At 43.6% G+C, this 13,102-nt stretch overlaps 1 protein-coding gene across 2 annotated transcripts in view; it reads left to right on the top strand.

Moving 5' to 3' along the window:
- Nucleotides 1–11,016, top strand: part of GYPC (glycophorin C (Gerbich blood group)) — a 42,327-nt gene extending 31,311 nt beyond the window's left edge. For both annotated transcript variants that reach the window (XM_044437958.1, XM_044437957.1), the window contains exons 2-3: nucleotides 3,087–3,137; nucleotides 8,347–11,016. In XM_044437958.1, the coding sequence (XP_044293893.1) occupies nucleotides 3,087–3,137; nucleotides 8,347–8,543 (248 nt within the window). In that variant the 3' untranslated portion in view covers nucleotides 8,544–11,016. The remainder of the gene's footprint in view (nucleotides 1–3,086; nucleotides 3,138–8,346) is intronic.
- The last annotated feature ends 2,086 nt before the right edge of the window (nucleotides 11,017–13,102 follow it).

Below are 13,102 nucleotides of genomic sequence, written 5' to 3'. Positions count from 1 at the left end.
GTGAGCCAAGGTACCACTGTATACACCACATAGAGGCAAAGGGGAAAATAGAGCCAAGATGGATTATCCCTGGGTCTGCAAGGGTATAAAACAAAACTCTCTCCTGCACCCATTCATCCAAACCACCCATCCATCACCCCCCAGGTAGATGCAGAATATTCATTCTCCCACACCTGTCCCTTCACAGTCTCTCTCTCGCTCCCCCTCATGCTCACAGCATCCATCCATTTGCACAAACATGCACTTGCATGTGTGAAAAGAAGCAGGTATCATTTTCCTGTTCATGCACACCCCATCTGTCCATTTAGGTTCTGAGTACAGGTGGGTAAGAAGAGGCTTCTCTTGACATTGGCCAGCTGTTGGGGGCGAAACAGGTTGCTCGGCTGTTTCTAGCAGCTTGTCTCTACCATGCTGGCAAAAAAAAAAGAGGAAACACTTTTAGTCCACTCAGCTTGGATCCTCAGAAAACACACTTTTCAAATGTCATTCATTAGTCTGTTTTTTTCTTAAAAGATGAATCAGATTTGAAAGAAAAGTGAGTGGCTTTGTGATGCACATTCTGTTTACTGCAGCAGAGAAATAGAGAAATATCCCATTGAGGCAATAGCAGCAGCAAACCTAGAGAAGTATGGGAATTTTGTTTCTGTTCCCAAAATCTGTGTGTGCTCTTTTCAAAGCTCCAGACATAAATTATTTATTTATTTACATGTATTTTTAGGCCGGCTATAATTGCTGAAGCCTTCCTAGGTGGCTTACAATGCATAACATTTTTGTATTTTATTGTATTTGATTTTGTGTTGTGAGCCGCCCAGAGGCTTCGGCAAGGGGTGGCATAGAAATGTTTTAATAAATAATAAATATAAATAAATAAAATATATTAACAGAGTAAAACACATTAAAACCAGTCAAAACATATTGAATTAAACATCTATAAAAACAATTAAAAAGGGCCACAGCATGCAGGTTAAATGTTAAAAAACATCCTAAAAAGATATGCCTTCACCTGGTGCCAAAAAGAAAATAACGGCACCAGGCGAATTTCCCTGGCTGGGAGCAGGGGAGTTCCAGAGATGGGGAGCAGCAGCAGAAAAGGCCCTTCGCCTAGCTGCCACCCCTCTCATCTCCCTGAGGGGTGGTTCTCATAGAAGGGGCCCCTGGGCGATCTAAGGGGGCCGTAGGTACAGGTATATATGGGTGCAGAAGGTCTTTTAGATAGCTGAGTCCCAAGCTGTTTAGGGCTTTATATGTCAATACAAGCACCTTGAATTGGGCCCCAAGTGTAGTTATAGACATGTGCACAAGTGCAAGCGTACGAGCTGAAAACAGTCACAATTTTTCAAATGCTTGCTTGCCTTCATTTAATTTTCAGTTCCCAGTATGATTTGCACAAATGTTCTAATTTGTGCAAATTTTCTCAATAGAATTAATCATCCCCACTTCAGTTTATGGAGGAAGATCTGTGCAAGGTTGTGCAAATCTCCTCTTTGATTGCACAAGTTTCCTATCTGGGCGGAGTAAGCAGTGATCACAGGCAGGCTGGCATTGGACACAGCATACTGTTTATCGAATAGCTGCCAACCCGGAGTCAGCTGCTGCTGCAAGAGAAGAGCTGGGGGAAAAAGAGATTAGGAGGGGGGAATTCAAAGCTGTTTTACCCACTGACACACCTCAGCATCCTTTCAGCATCTCAGCAACTAAGATCCCAGCCATCCATTCCAGGGTGCCCATTTCAACACTCCAGTACATTTTTCCTGATGCAATAGGAAACAAATATATGAGAGCAGACCATTCAAAGGCAATTATCCATTTTCTGGAATATTTTTCAGGCAAGTAACCACAGCTGCTTTCCTGCATGCACTTACCTAGGAACAGGTTGCATTAAGCATACAATGGTTAGGCTGTGTTTCTAGAGTGTTCAGACTAGACATGGAAGAGCAGGACTGTGCCTGCTGTCCACACCCTAAATGATGAGACACAAGAGCCTCCCTGGAGCTTACTTGTCGCCATCAGAGAGGAAGAGGCTCTGTGTGTGCAAACAGCTTCTCCACCTGATTGGGAACCTGGCCAATAGCCCTATGCACGTACAGCTACAGACATGTGATCCTACACAGGTGTAGCTATGTGTGAAGGGAATGCCCAAAAGGGCATCCTGTTCACGTTCACCATTGGAGCATCCTTTCTTTTCTCCCAGAGGCACCCCTACTTTCAACTAGTGTACATGGAGGGCTTCTACAGCATGCGTCTTGCTGTGTGACTCAACCAGAAATGGGGCACACATTCCAGAAAAGAAGAAGGTGATCAGAGGATACTTACTGCTGGAGGGCCTTTAATTCTTCTGTCATCTATCACAACAAGGCTGCTAGCACAACTAGCAAACAGTTATCACAACTCACCTTTGTGTTCCTGATTGCAATAAGTCCATACATTCCCTTTACCCACCACCAAACCGTGCCATAGGTAACTTTGCTGCTGTCGGAACAAGTGTTTCAGCAATTTTTCTTGCTTTGCTATTCGGATTCAAGAGTACACTTTTTTAAAAAAAATGGATCTCTTGTTTTTGGGAGAAAAGAAGGGGCTGGCTGGGAAAGATGTGGTTCAGTAGCAGAGCGCATGCTTTCATGCTGAAGCCCCCCCCCCCCCCCCGCTCCAGTTCAATGTGTGGGATCCCCATACAGGCTGAAAACATGCCTGCCCAGAATTCTGGCAAGCCACTGCCAGGCAAGGCCAGCAAGACTGGGCTAGACCAGCCAACAGTCCGTCTCAGCTGGAGGCAGCTTCCAACATTCCCGTGAATTATGTTCCTGTGAGTTTTCACATAGAGATGTTGCAGGGAAACATTTGTAATATTTCTTTTTTTAAATGTGTTGCAGGACTATGATGGGAGCATGCTGGTGATTTATTTTTATGCATATAACGTAATGTTGTCAGATGTCTATCTTTTAAATTAGGCATTTTTATGGCTGCCATTTGCAGTTCAGATCCTTCGCACTTCTTTTGCTTCAAGGGAAGGGTTAAAAAAGGCATTGCTCCATCCAGTGTGGTTCTCTATCTCCTGTCTAATTATATTTTGTATATTCTATTTCTAGCTGCAAATATTGGAAGCTCTCCAACAGCAGCTGATATTGGAATCATTGGAGGTAAGAATATGATGTTCTTAGAACAAAGACTATTTTATAGCACTTTCTTGAGGAAACACAAAAAGGATCTTTTAGAACCCTGCATCTGTGCAGAATCCCCGGTTCTTCAAACTTCTTCCTCCAATGCTTAGAAGACAGCAGAGTGTAGCAACAAATACACACAAGAGCGGATGGGATGTAGGAAAGTCTGCACGTTCCTGCACTCCCCTTTATCGTGTGAGACATTGGAAACCTAACTGTGTATTGTTTTATTGATTGATTTGACTTGTATCCCACCTTTCTACCAAGATAGTGGCTTACACTCATAGTAATCAAAATGTCTTTAGAATCAAATTTGATCAAAAGAAACGTTTTAAAAACACAGCAGTGCCGAAATGAAAACAGCCCTCAGTCCTACAGCTGACACTCCAAAGGCCTAAATATCTCAGCCTGAAGGCGGAAAGGCAGCAAAGAGGGAGCCGATCCAGCCTCCTCTTGCAGGGAATTCCACAAGCTGGGAGCAGTCCCTGGAAAGGCCCCCTCTTGCATTAGCACCATGTGTGTCTCAGAGACAACTACTATTGAAGAAGGTACTGTTCCAAAACTCTTAAAGCCTGGGCAGGCTTGAATGCAAGAGACAGAACAGGCCAATTGTCCGGAGAAATCAGAGAAGCCATTTATACCAAGCTTGCAAAGTAATCACTGGAGAGCCAGTATGGTGTACAGGCTAAGAGCTTGAAAATGGGACTGAGGCGATCTGCTCAGTCATGGAGCCAACTGGATGACTTCGGGCCAGTCACAGACTCTCAGCCCAACCTACCTCACAGGGTTGTTGTTGTGGGAATAAGATTGAGAGCAGGAGGGGGAGAATGATGTAAACTGCTCTCAGTTCTTTGTAAGAAAAAATGTGGGATATAAATCTAAGAAAGAAAGAAACTGTTATATTCTCTGCAAGACAAGCAATAAGAGCTCCCCTGGGGAGTGTAGGATAGCAAAGGGAGGGCAAAAGAAAATGTGCACTCCACATTTGAAATGTATCTATATACATTCAGGCCGAACTGCTTGTGCCTCCCCCTCCCAATGCTGTTGGACTGCGGCTCCCATCATCATTCACCACTGGCAATGCTCTCCAGGGCTGATGGGAGCTACAGGCCAGCAGCAATTGGAGAGACAGAGATTGTCTACCCCAATATAAACAGACATGCTTCAAGGTATCTCAATGGGAGGGTGATGAATTCCAATTCCACTGAGCAAGTTCAGGACCAGACTCAATGCAGACCCATTCATATCACATTTAACCCCAGAATGTGAAGAGGGAGATTGAGAGGGAGAAGCTGTGGACATGGGAAAGAACTGGTACAATGATTATTTCTGCCCTTTTGCATCGTGTGAGTACCCTGTAGAAATAGCCAGGACATTTCCAGGTTGCAAGTTATAGAAAGATCTTGTAAATTTAGCAATTCTGAATAAAGTTGAAGAAATGAGTCACAGGGAGAATGAAGGTCTAGGCTACGTACTCCATCTGGAGGCCACAGTCAAAGTGCTAAAGGCTACGGCTATTCACTGTATCCGGGAAGACATTACTAGTCCCCATCCTCTCTACTCCAACCCTATATGGATATGAAAGGTGAAGATCAGACATAAAGCTGTTACCAGACACAGGAGCAGATACGGACAACAATAAATGTGCGGGTGAAAGAGGATGAAGAGGCAGAACCCATAGCTGTGACTAAATGGGATATAGCAACCTTAAGGAAACAGAAAAAAATATACTAACTATTCAGTTCAAAGGTGTTTGGCATGGTCCATCCTGTTGTGATGTCTGGGGAGACTGACCAAAACTACTGGCCAAGATGTCTCCCTGATGCAACTGAACTCAGCTAGAAGTTTTGCCTGATAAACGACCCCTTCCGCTTTGGGACAGGTGGTTGCGCAGCAGAAGCTTCCCCACCCTTGAGGTACCTGAATCCCCCATTGATGCTACCATCCTTGCACTACTATAGACAGCAGTTTAAGGTGTGCTGCTGAGCCTTGTGAGTAACCTGCAATCTCTAATTGCAGCCTAGAAAAGGGCAAAAGGTATTATGCAGGGGATCTTTTGCCAGGAAACTGGAAATAATTCAGGTTACTTTCTGAGCACGTAACCCTACTACCTTCTTTGCTACTCCTTGTCAAGCTTCAGAACACCCTGCCAGCCTCACATATCTTTCCCTCTTCCCCTTAAGCCTCATGCACAGCAGTGGAATGGGGGTGGAGGGGGGAGTAGCACCAGATGGAGATGCAGTTTGTCCCAGAGGTGGTATATCCAGGGCATCAGAAAAGGAGCAGGGGTAAAGCTGTAAAAGGAGGGTGGTAGAGTTTTGGAAGTGTGGAACAGAAGTAGAAATGGATGATTTGTTCTATTTCCAGTTCATATCAGTTGTGATCCATTTACTCATGAATTTACTCATGGATCCATTTTATCCCATTTTCTGGGTTTTTTAAAATTTTTGTTTTGGTTTTACTACAAGAACATGCACAATTAAATTGTATGAATTTGCTCCTAGAATGCATGTTTTTGTATCTTTTTAAACCTGCAAACCACATTGCAAAAATGAAGAAGTGTATAATCCAAAGGGTCATTGAGTTTTGATGGACACATTAGTCCTAGGTTGGTTCACCCAAAAAAAAAAAAAATCAGGTTGAATGCAACTCCAGCATCCCCAAATGGAAGCTAAGAATTCTTCTCAACGTTGGATTTCAGTCTGAACCAGAGAAGAATTTCGGATCTTATAAAGATTGCCCTTACTTTGAATTCAGATAGGCCATCTTTGGGTCTGAGCTTGGAAAGCCTGTTCAGCATCCTGGCCCAGGTAGTCCTTCCAGGCACTTTCTGCTGGTGTTTTATCAAGAACCACATTGATTTCTCTGCCAATAGAATTATCTGAATAAATAAAGACAACTAGGGCATATCCAGAGACATAGAAAGCTGGACCCTTAGTTGTTTTATTTGCACTATCCGAAGCTTTGCAGGGTTGCAAGGATGGATCTTTCCCGGCTGATGCTAAGGATGAAACCTTCGAATTTCCCCATACACAGCAAAAATCAGTCCTGTATGTTGGAAAGATGGCAGAGGATGGTCCCCTAATTGAAGCATCCTGTATTTGATGGACTGTCTAGTCCAACCCTCCTTTAATGTCCAAGAACCATAAGGAGGGAGAGTGGCAGCAGGGACCTTGCCCATTAACCACACCTAGACAGCAGACTGAGCAGACATGGAAGCCACTTGGCCATAGCCTGGCCCACTGTGGTGAGTGCATTGCTCTTCTGTTTAAGTCACTGTTATTATTTCTAGATTTTCACCTATAGGCATACATAAGCATGCACACCTGCTAAGCATTTGGGTCACCCCTTGTTTGGTGATACTGTTCCTCTCTGGGGCAAGCTGTAGGTGGCGGTGCTAGCTCAGGAGAAACACAAAATGTCACAGCCTCGTGGCAAAGCAGGGTTGATCTTCTCCCTGGCCCAGCAGTCGCCAAGCGGACTTCATCAGAAAAGTGGGTGGGTAGGCAGTAGGTTCTGATGCCTGGCCTGACTGATGATCAGGCAAGATAGGGAATGGGGCCATTTCCCACCTCTCCTTGTGAGAGTCATGAGAGCTCAGGACCATGCCCCTGATTCCATGGGGCTCCAGATGACAAAAACCCAGAGCCTGGCAATGCAAGTTCTCTTTCCCCCACGTCAACCTCCATCTCTCCACAAACTTAGGTGCAGTGCATACAAGAGACATGCACAAGGGTAGATCAGATGATCAACTGGTCTTTCACTGAAATTCTCCTCTGATGAAATCTACCATGACATAAATTTTCAACAGCAATTTAACTACAGTTCCATTAGCATGTTGTCATGCTAATTCAGGTTGCTCGCCTAAATTACTATTCTTCCCAAAAGAAGCTTCTTAAATGCTAAAATGTATTATTTGGGCTTTTAAAACATTTCTATTGTGTTTGCTCAAGTTCCATACTATTCTAGCTAATTTCAGCAAGTCACCAGGTGGTTACCCTGTCATTAGTGCAAATTAGTGAAGCTCCCCTGTATTTCCCTTTGGTTCCATCTCCTGTGACTTTAATTTCAGTTTCCTACAAGTAACTAGGAGGAAAATTGAATTGTGCTGAGTCCCTGAGGCTTATTAACACAGTACAACAACTAAAGAGCATTAAAGCCTATTGTGTTTCAGGAGTCCACTGTGGTCCTTTAAAATAGATGAATCCCCTATTGAGGTCACAGTATTATGATAGATGCAACTTCTTTACAGGGGCAATTTCCTTTTCCATACCAGTAACTCTGTTTCTGGAATCAGGCAGCTTAAAGCTCTGAAGTTTGTTAAAGCTTTAGATTAAAATAAACTTCACACAGGTAAAATGTTTTCCAGACCTATTTGATAACAATTGCGATCTTGCTTCAAGATCTCAGAAAAAGAGCCAAATATTTAGAGCTAGATCATTATACTTAAGCCAAGCTCAAAAGCAGATCTATCCGAGTTCAGATCCAGAACCACAAAACAAATCGTGAATTTAATGCATGCACTGGATTTGTATTCAGAGTGGTTCGGAAGACAGTAGTAACAGACCCCCATTGCTGAATGACAGGGAGCAACCATGCACTGAATGGGGAGAGTCAATTCGCAGGAGGGGTAGGGAATGGAACGTCCTGTGCTGCTTTAACCATCCAGTGCCTCCAATGGTGGCCTGTTAGCTTCCAGCACGGCCTCTAACTTCCATCTGTCCAACTTCACAAGCTCCTGCTCATTCTGTTAAGAACGACAGATAAGCCTGTCAAGCAAGGATGGAATAAGTATTAAGTAGCATAAGGTCTGCATACAGATCTGTGGCCAGCACCAAGAGTCCGAGTCCCATTTGCAGAGGGAAAGCCGGAAGTGCTTAGTGTTGATGGGATATGAATCTCTCAAACAGCTGTTCCTAACTTAGTTGCCTACAAGTTACTGGAAACTTAGACATAGAGGATCTGAGTCGTTCACTTTTGTTTGCTTGTCTTTGTATCTCTCATTTCTCTCAATGCAGCCTTCATCACCATGATGTCAAAGCCCCTTCCTGTTATCCATGCAGGCTTTCTCTTTGAAGGATCCAAGAGAAAGCACTTAGCCCACTAAAGCACAAACAAAAACAAAACACACCAGCTATTTGAAATTATTAATGAAAAGAGAAATGCAAATGTTTCTTCCTCCTCACAGGTGTCATTGCAGCAGTGGCTTTTGTCTTGCTTTGCCTCCTGGTGGTGATGCTGAGATACATGTACCGGCACAAGGGCACCTACCACACCAATGAAGCAAAGGGAACTGAATTTGCCGAAAGCGCAGATGCCGCTTTGAAAAATGACCCCGCCATTCAAGGCGCCATGGATGAGAGCCGGAAAGAATATTTCATCTGAGAGCAAATGCAGTCCCACTGAGAGACACTTAGTCATTCTCTCCTTCCCAAGGGAATCAATCGGACACGACATCAAAAAGCCACCAGGATATGGAGATAGCACAAAAAAGAACAAGAGGACTAATTGAAATATTGCTGTTTGTCCCAAGAAGAACGGAATGCTAGATCTGTGGCTGTTTATTTGATTAGCAGCCCAGCTCAGTTCAATATCAGATCAGGAGAAACAAAACATCTCAGGATGAGCGATTAACTGATAGCAGATAATAACATCAAATGTCAAACCTTGACATTTGGCAAAAATAGCAGGTACCCATTGAAAGGTTCCTCATAGACTTGTCAATCCGTCCTGCACTGATGTGATACCAAAAAGTGAATTTTAAATGGCATCAAAACAAGTGTTGAGGTGCATAAAACAGAGGTTCCTGGCACAAAAACTACTTTGTTGTAGTTCAGATATCTTCTTTTTCTCAACATGCATAAGCTTGTCAGTTTGGATATACATGTTTGTTCTCGAAGAATGTTCTGAGGTTTTCTTTTCCTCTTTTCTTTTCCTCTTCTCTTCTCTTTTCTTTTTTCACTGCAAAGAATTTCACAGAAAAAAACCTATAGAAAAATGCTGAAGAAAAGTTTTAAAATGAAGAATTTTATTTCTGAGTATTTCTCATGATGTTGTAAGGCTTCTATTCTGGGATACTAGATTGGTTTGCTTAGGAACTTTCTTTCTTTCTTTCTTTCTTTCTTTCTTTCTTTCTTTCTTTCTTTCTTTCTATTCCATATCAAGTGTCCTTAAGCATACAGCTCCCTCCACTGCCCTTCCCAGACTTTATAACTGTGTGGCTTCACTTGCTTAATTCCCAGGGTGGTTCCAGTCCCACATTGGCAGCTTGCATTTCTGTCACAGCCCTGCAGGATGACCAACAGAGGCAAGATCTGTGCAGAGAAACACAAGTCCTATCATGCATATTGGCAGTGGGCGCCTTTCCTTCCATATCCACTGAAAAGGGATATGGATGTTAGAGGCACGGTGCAGAGGAAGCCTTTCAGCCAGAATACATAGGACCAGCCCAGAGTCTATACATTTTGCAGGCATGCTCTTAGTCCAAGATATTGCTATCCATTTACAGGCCTTGGGTCTAAACAAATCTTAACGACTTGTAACCAGATAGACACAATTCACCAGCTGTGTGTGGTGCCTTGCTCTGTGTTTGACAGCTGCCTCTCACCATGTTTGTTGCAATAGTAATAATAGCAGTTTATTCCAGTGATCAGACTGTAGGGGAACCGGAGGAGCCATGCCCTTCTTAACCTTAAATGTGGCCCCCTTGCCTAATGCTCTTAGAAGTGCCGGGGGCCATGGAGAGTCTAACACTGGAGAGAGTCCAGAGTTGGAAGCTGTGCATTTCATGAAGAGCCTACATAGCTTTTCTCCCATGATCTGAGCAGTAGTTTGTTCAATACCATCTATAGCACCTCAAATTATGGACTTCCAAACCCTTCCCACCTCCCATTGGAGGCCACTTTTGCATGCGAATTCTGTATGACTTTTGAATGCTCTGGGTTCATTTGTATTCAAGGGGGAATTACATTATAACATTGTAGCAGAACACGAAGACCTTGGAAAGATGGGGCAAGGGGAGGCTGTGTTCGGAAACATGGACTTAGATCAGAGTACTTCACCACTTCCTGGAGCACTGCCTGAACAGAGCTCCACCTAGAATGTCCCACTAGTGTAAATGCAATCCTTCCCCATTTCTCCCTTCCCTTTCAGTCTCAATTGTCACCTTCCCCACTTTTAGGAAGGGTCCCCCAACCTCTGAAACTGGTTTTTTTCTCAGGGAAGGTGGACTGCAGAGGAAGGAGGAAAGCAACATGTCTCCCCTTCTGCCACAAAAATGTGCCACTGAGTCAGAAGTTTTCCATGGATGGGAGGAGTCTTTCCGATCACAGATGGATGCCCATGGATGTACCCCATAGTGAATGACACTATGTGGAAGGAGGAAGCTTCTGGCTGCCGCTCATTCCAGTGAAAACAAAGAACACTGTGCCTGAATTCTTGTATTATCAAGCACCATTTGGGAAACCAGCCATACATGTGGCCATCGTAGGCCCAAGTGCACCATAAAGCATGCTACATAGAAAGGCCTTTCGTCCTTTTAATCCAGACTCATGGTGTATATCCCCTCACTCCAGTCTTGCCTCTTTCTGTTTGCAAACATACTATGGCTTTTGGAATAAGAAGAGTATTTTCAAGCTGGTCCTGTGCTTTCTTCTTGCAACAGGAAAATCTGAATCCCGGTTTGTATTATTTCTCTAAAACATTCATTAACTTTTGACCCCATGTTAGCCATTTATTGCAAACGAAATTTCTATTTGTCCGACAATATTCCTCTAACCAAAGAATCAGTCCAATTGTAATACCTTTTCTTTTTCCTGTCACGCATCAGCGATTTTAGTATTAAAACACCGCAACAACATCGTTTCTTTTCTTTTCTGTTTTGCTTTTTGCTTTCTAAAACTTCTGGTGTCAATGGCAGCTGCCCTTCTGAGATGGGGTGCAGATGGAAAGTGGAGTAGCAGATTAATGGAAGACAATTTCTTTCAGAATAGAAATGCAGCATAAAGAGAAAGGTGCTCTCTTTCCCAACCTACCATAAGTCCTGCTCACACACACACACCAACATGGATATCATTTTTTTAAAATCAGACATATTAATACTTGAGCGTATTAGTACAAGAAAGTTTGCTTTTTCTTTTTGTGTTTGCATGGATCCAGCAAACTTTAAATCATCAGTTGTACACAAAAATGGTTACTCTGCCATGCATACACACACAAACACAAACTCATTATGACTGGCTCCTACTAACACATTGTGAAAGAGGGGAAATGCATCACTAAAGAAAGAACAAGCAAGGATACAACCTGAATAACATTTTCATGTGCTTAGATAGCTACACAGACAGACAGCCATGCACATTCAAAAATATAGTGCAATAAACATCATGCTGGGAAGCTGGCTTGTTTGCCTGCTGGTTCAGGTGTTGTTTGCTGATGAGCAACTTCTAGGCCCCCTTTCCTTTCTCATGGCTTGGACTGGACAGCCCAACAGAGGATGACTCCAAAGAGAGGACAAGCCTCTGTAAGTTAGGACACATGGCCAGCCTAAATATGGCGAGGTGGATTCCGCATTCATTGATGATGTTTGGTCCATAGCTGAATGACTCTCTTTAGAGAACATAAGGCCCTGATTTGTAATGAGAACATGAAAGATGAGTGACTATGTCAGTGAACCCCTGGGCTTTAAGCCATTTGAATCACTGTGCTGTATCTCTCTCAAGTTAGTTTGTCTTCATTGCTTCCCTTCACAACGCATTGCATCAACTCATACGGCAGCTGAGTAGCTCAACAGAAAACACCTAACCGATTTTTAAAACAAAGAGAATCCCCTTCCCTTAATCTGCAGCTGCTGAACTCAAAAACAGGATGATGATGTTATGCAACTCAATGCTAAGAGCATATCCAGTCCAGATGTTTCTAACCTAGGGGAGTATTATAATTGAATATCTAAGTACCAGTGTGGAGTAATTTGTATACATAAAGCAATCTGGCTGGATTTTTGTCTAACAGGGCTGCTTTTTTAGTGTTTATTTTCAGTAAACCAAGAAACTGATGTCACAGACTCTGACATCAGGTTTCTTACAGAACTGAAATGCACACTGGAAAATAAATCCATTAAAAATATGGCTGGACATCTTTATGTATTCAGAGCATCAGAAATATGCCATTCTTTGTTAAGCCAGAGAATGAAGTTCTCCAATCCTCCCATCTTTAGTTTAACCTAAGGAACTCTTCTCAGACCTGGAGCCCTCTAGATGCTTTGGTCTATAGTTCCCAGAATTTCTGACTATTAGTCATGCTGGCTGCGTTTGTTTACAGCTGAAGTCTGAAATCTGGTGGGCACTAAGCAATGAGTCTCAGGCCTGGCCTACACAGGTAGCAGAATGAGCTGGTAAAGTTCTGAGAGCAGAAAATGGCCACTGCTAATTTGTGCCACAGGCGATGTCTGTACCTATCCATCATCCCCTAAATTTGCAATTCCCTCAAAATAGAAAATAAATGCAAAAGGAACCTTTCACCCTGATGAACTAGATATTTACTGTTACTGCAGCAAAATGGCAGTGCACTTCCTTCATCCACAGTGCATTCCTCTGAGGAAGCACCCATGGGAGTAAGCTGTGCGATGGCACTCCAGAGGGCTTCCCCGGCTGCCCCCCGCCACAGTGTTTCACGGCATCGCAGTAGGTTGTGGCAGCACATGCTGCCCGCCAAGGAGACATTGCTGCTTCAGAAGCAACCAGCAGTGCTGTGGTGGTGGTCATGGGAGTGGTGGTGATGATATGTGTGTGTGGACATGATCCACCACCTTTTCTGAACATCTGCCTGAGCCATGTGGCTCATAGGAAAACCAACACTGCCTCCAGATCATTTGCAGACATGCATAGACCTGGGGGGATCTGCACTGGAGCTCTTTCCGAGGGAGTGCCATCATGGCAGACGTGAAA

The sequence above is a fragment of the Varanus komodoensis genome, unplaced genomic scaffold (assembly GCF_004798865.1).
Source record: "Varanus komodoensis strain SLA01 unplaced genomic scaffold, ASM479886v1 scaffold32, whole genome shotgun sequence".
NCBI classification, from domain to species: Eukaryota; Metazoa; Chordata; class Lepidosauria; order Squamata; family Varanidae; genus Varanus; species Varanus komodoensis.
Note: the sequence above shows the minus strand (reverse complement) of the source record. Positions and strands in the feature narration are given on the sequence as shown.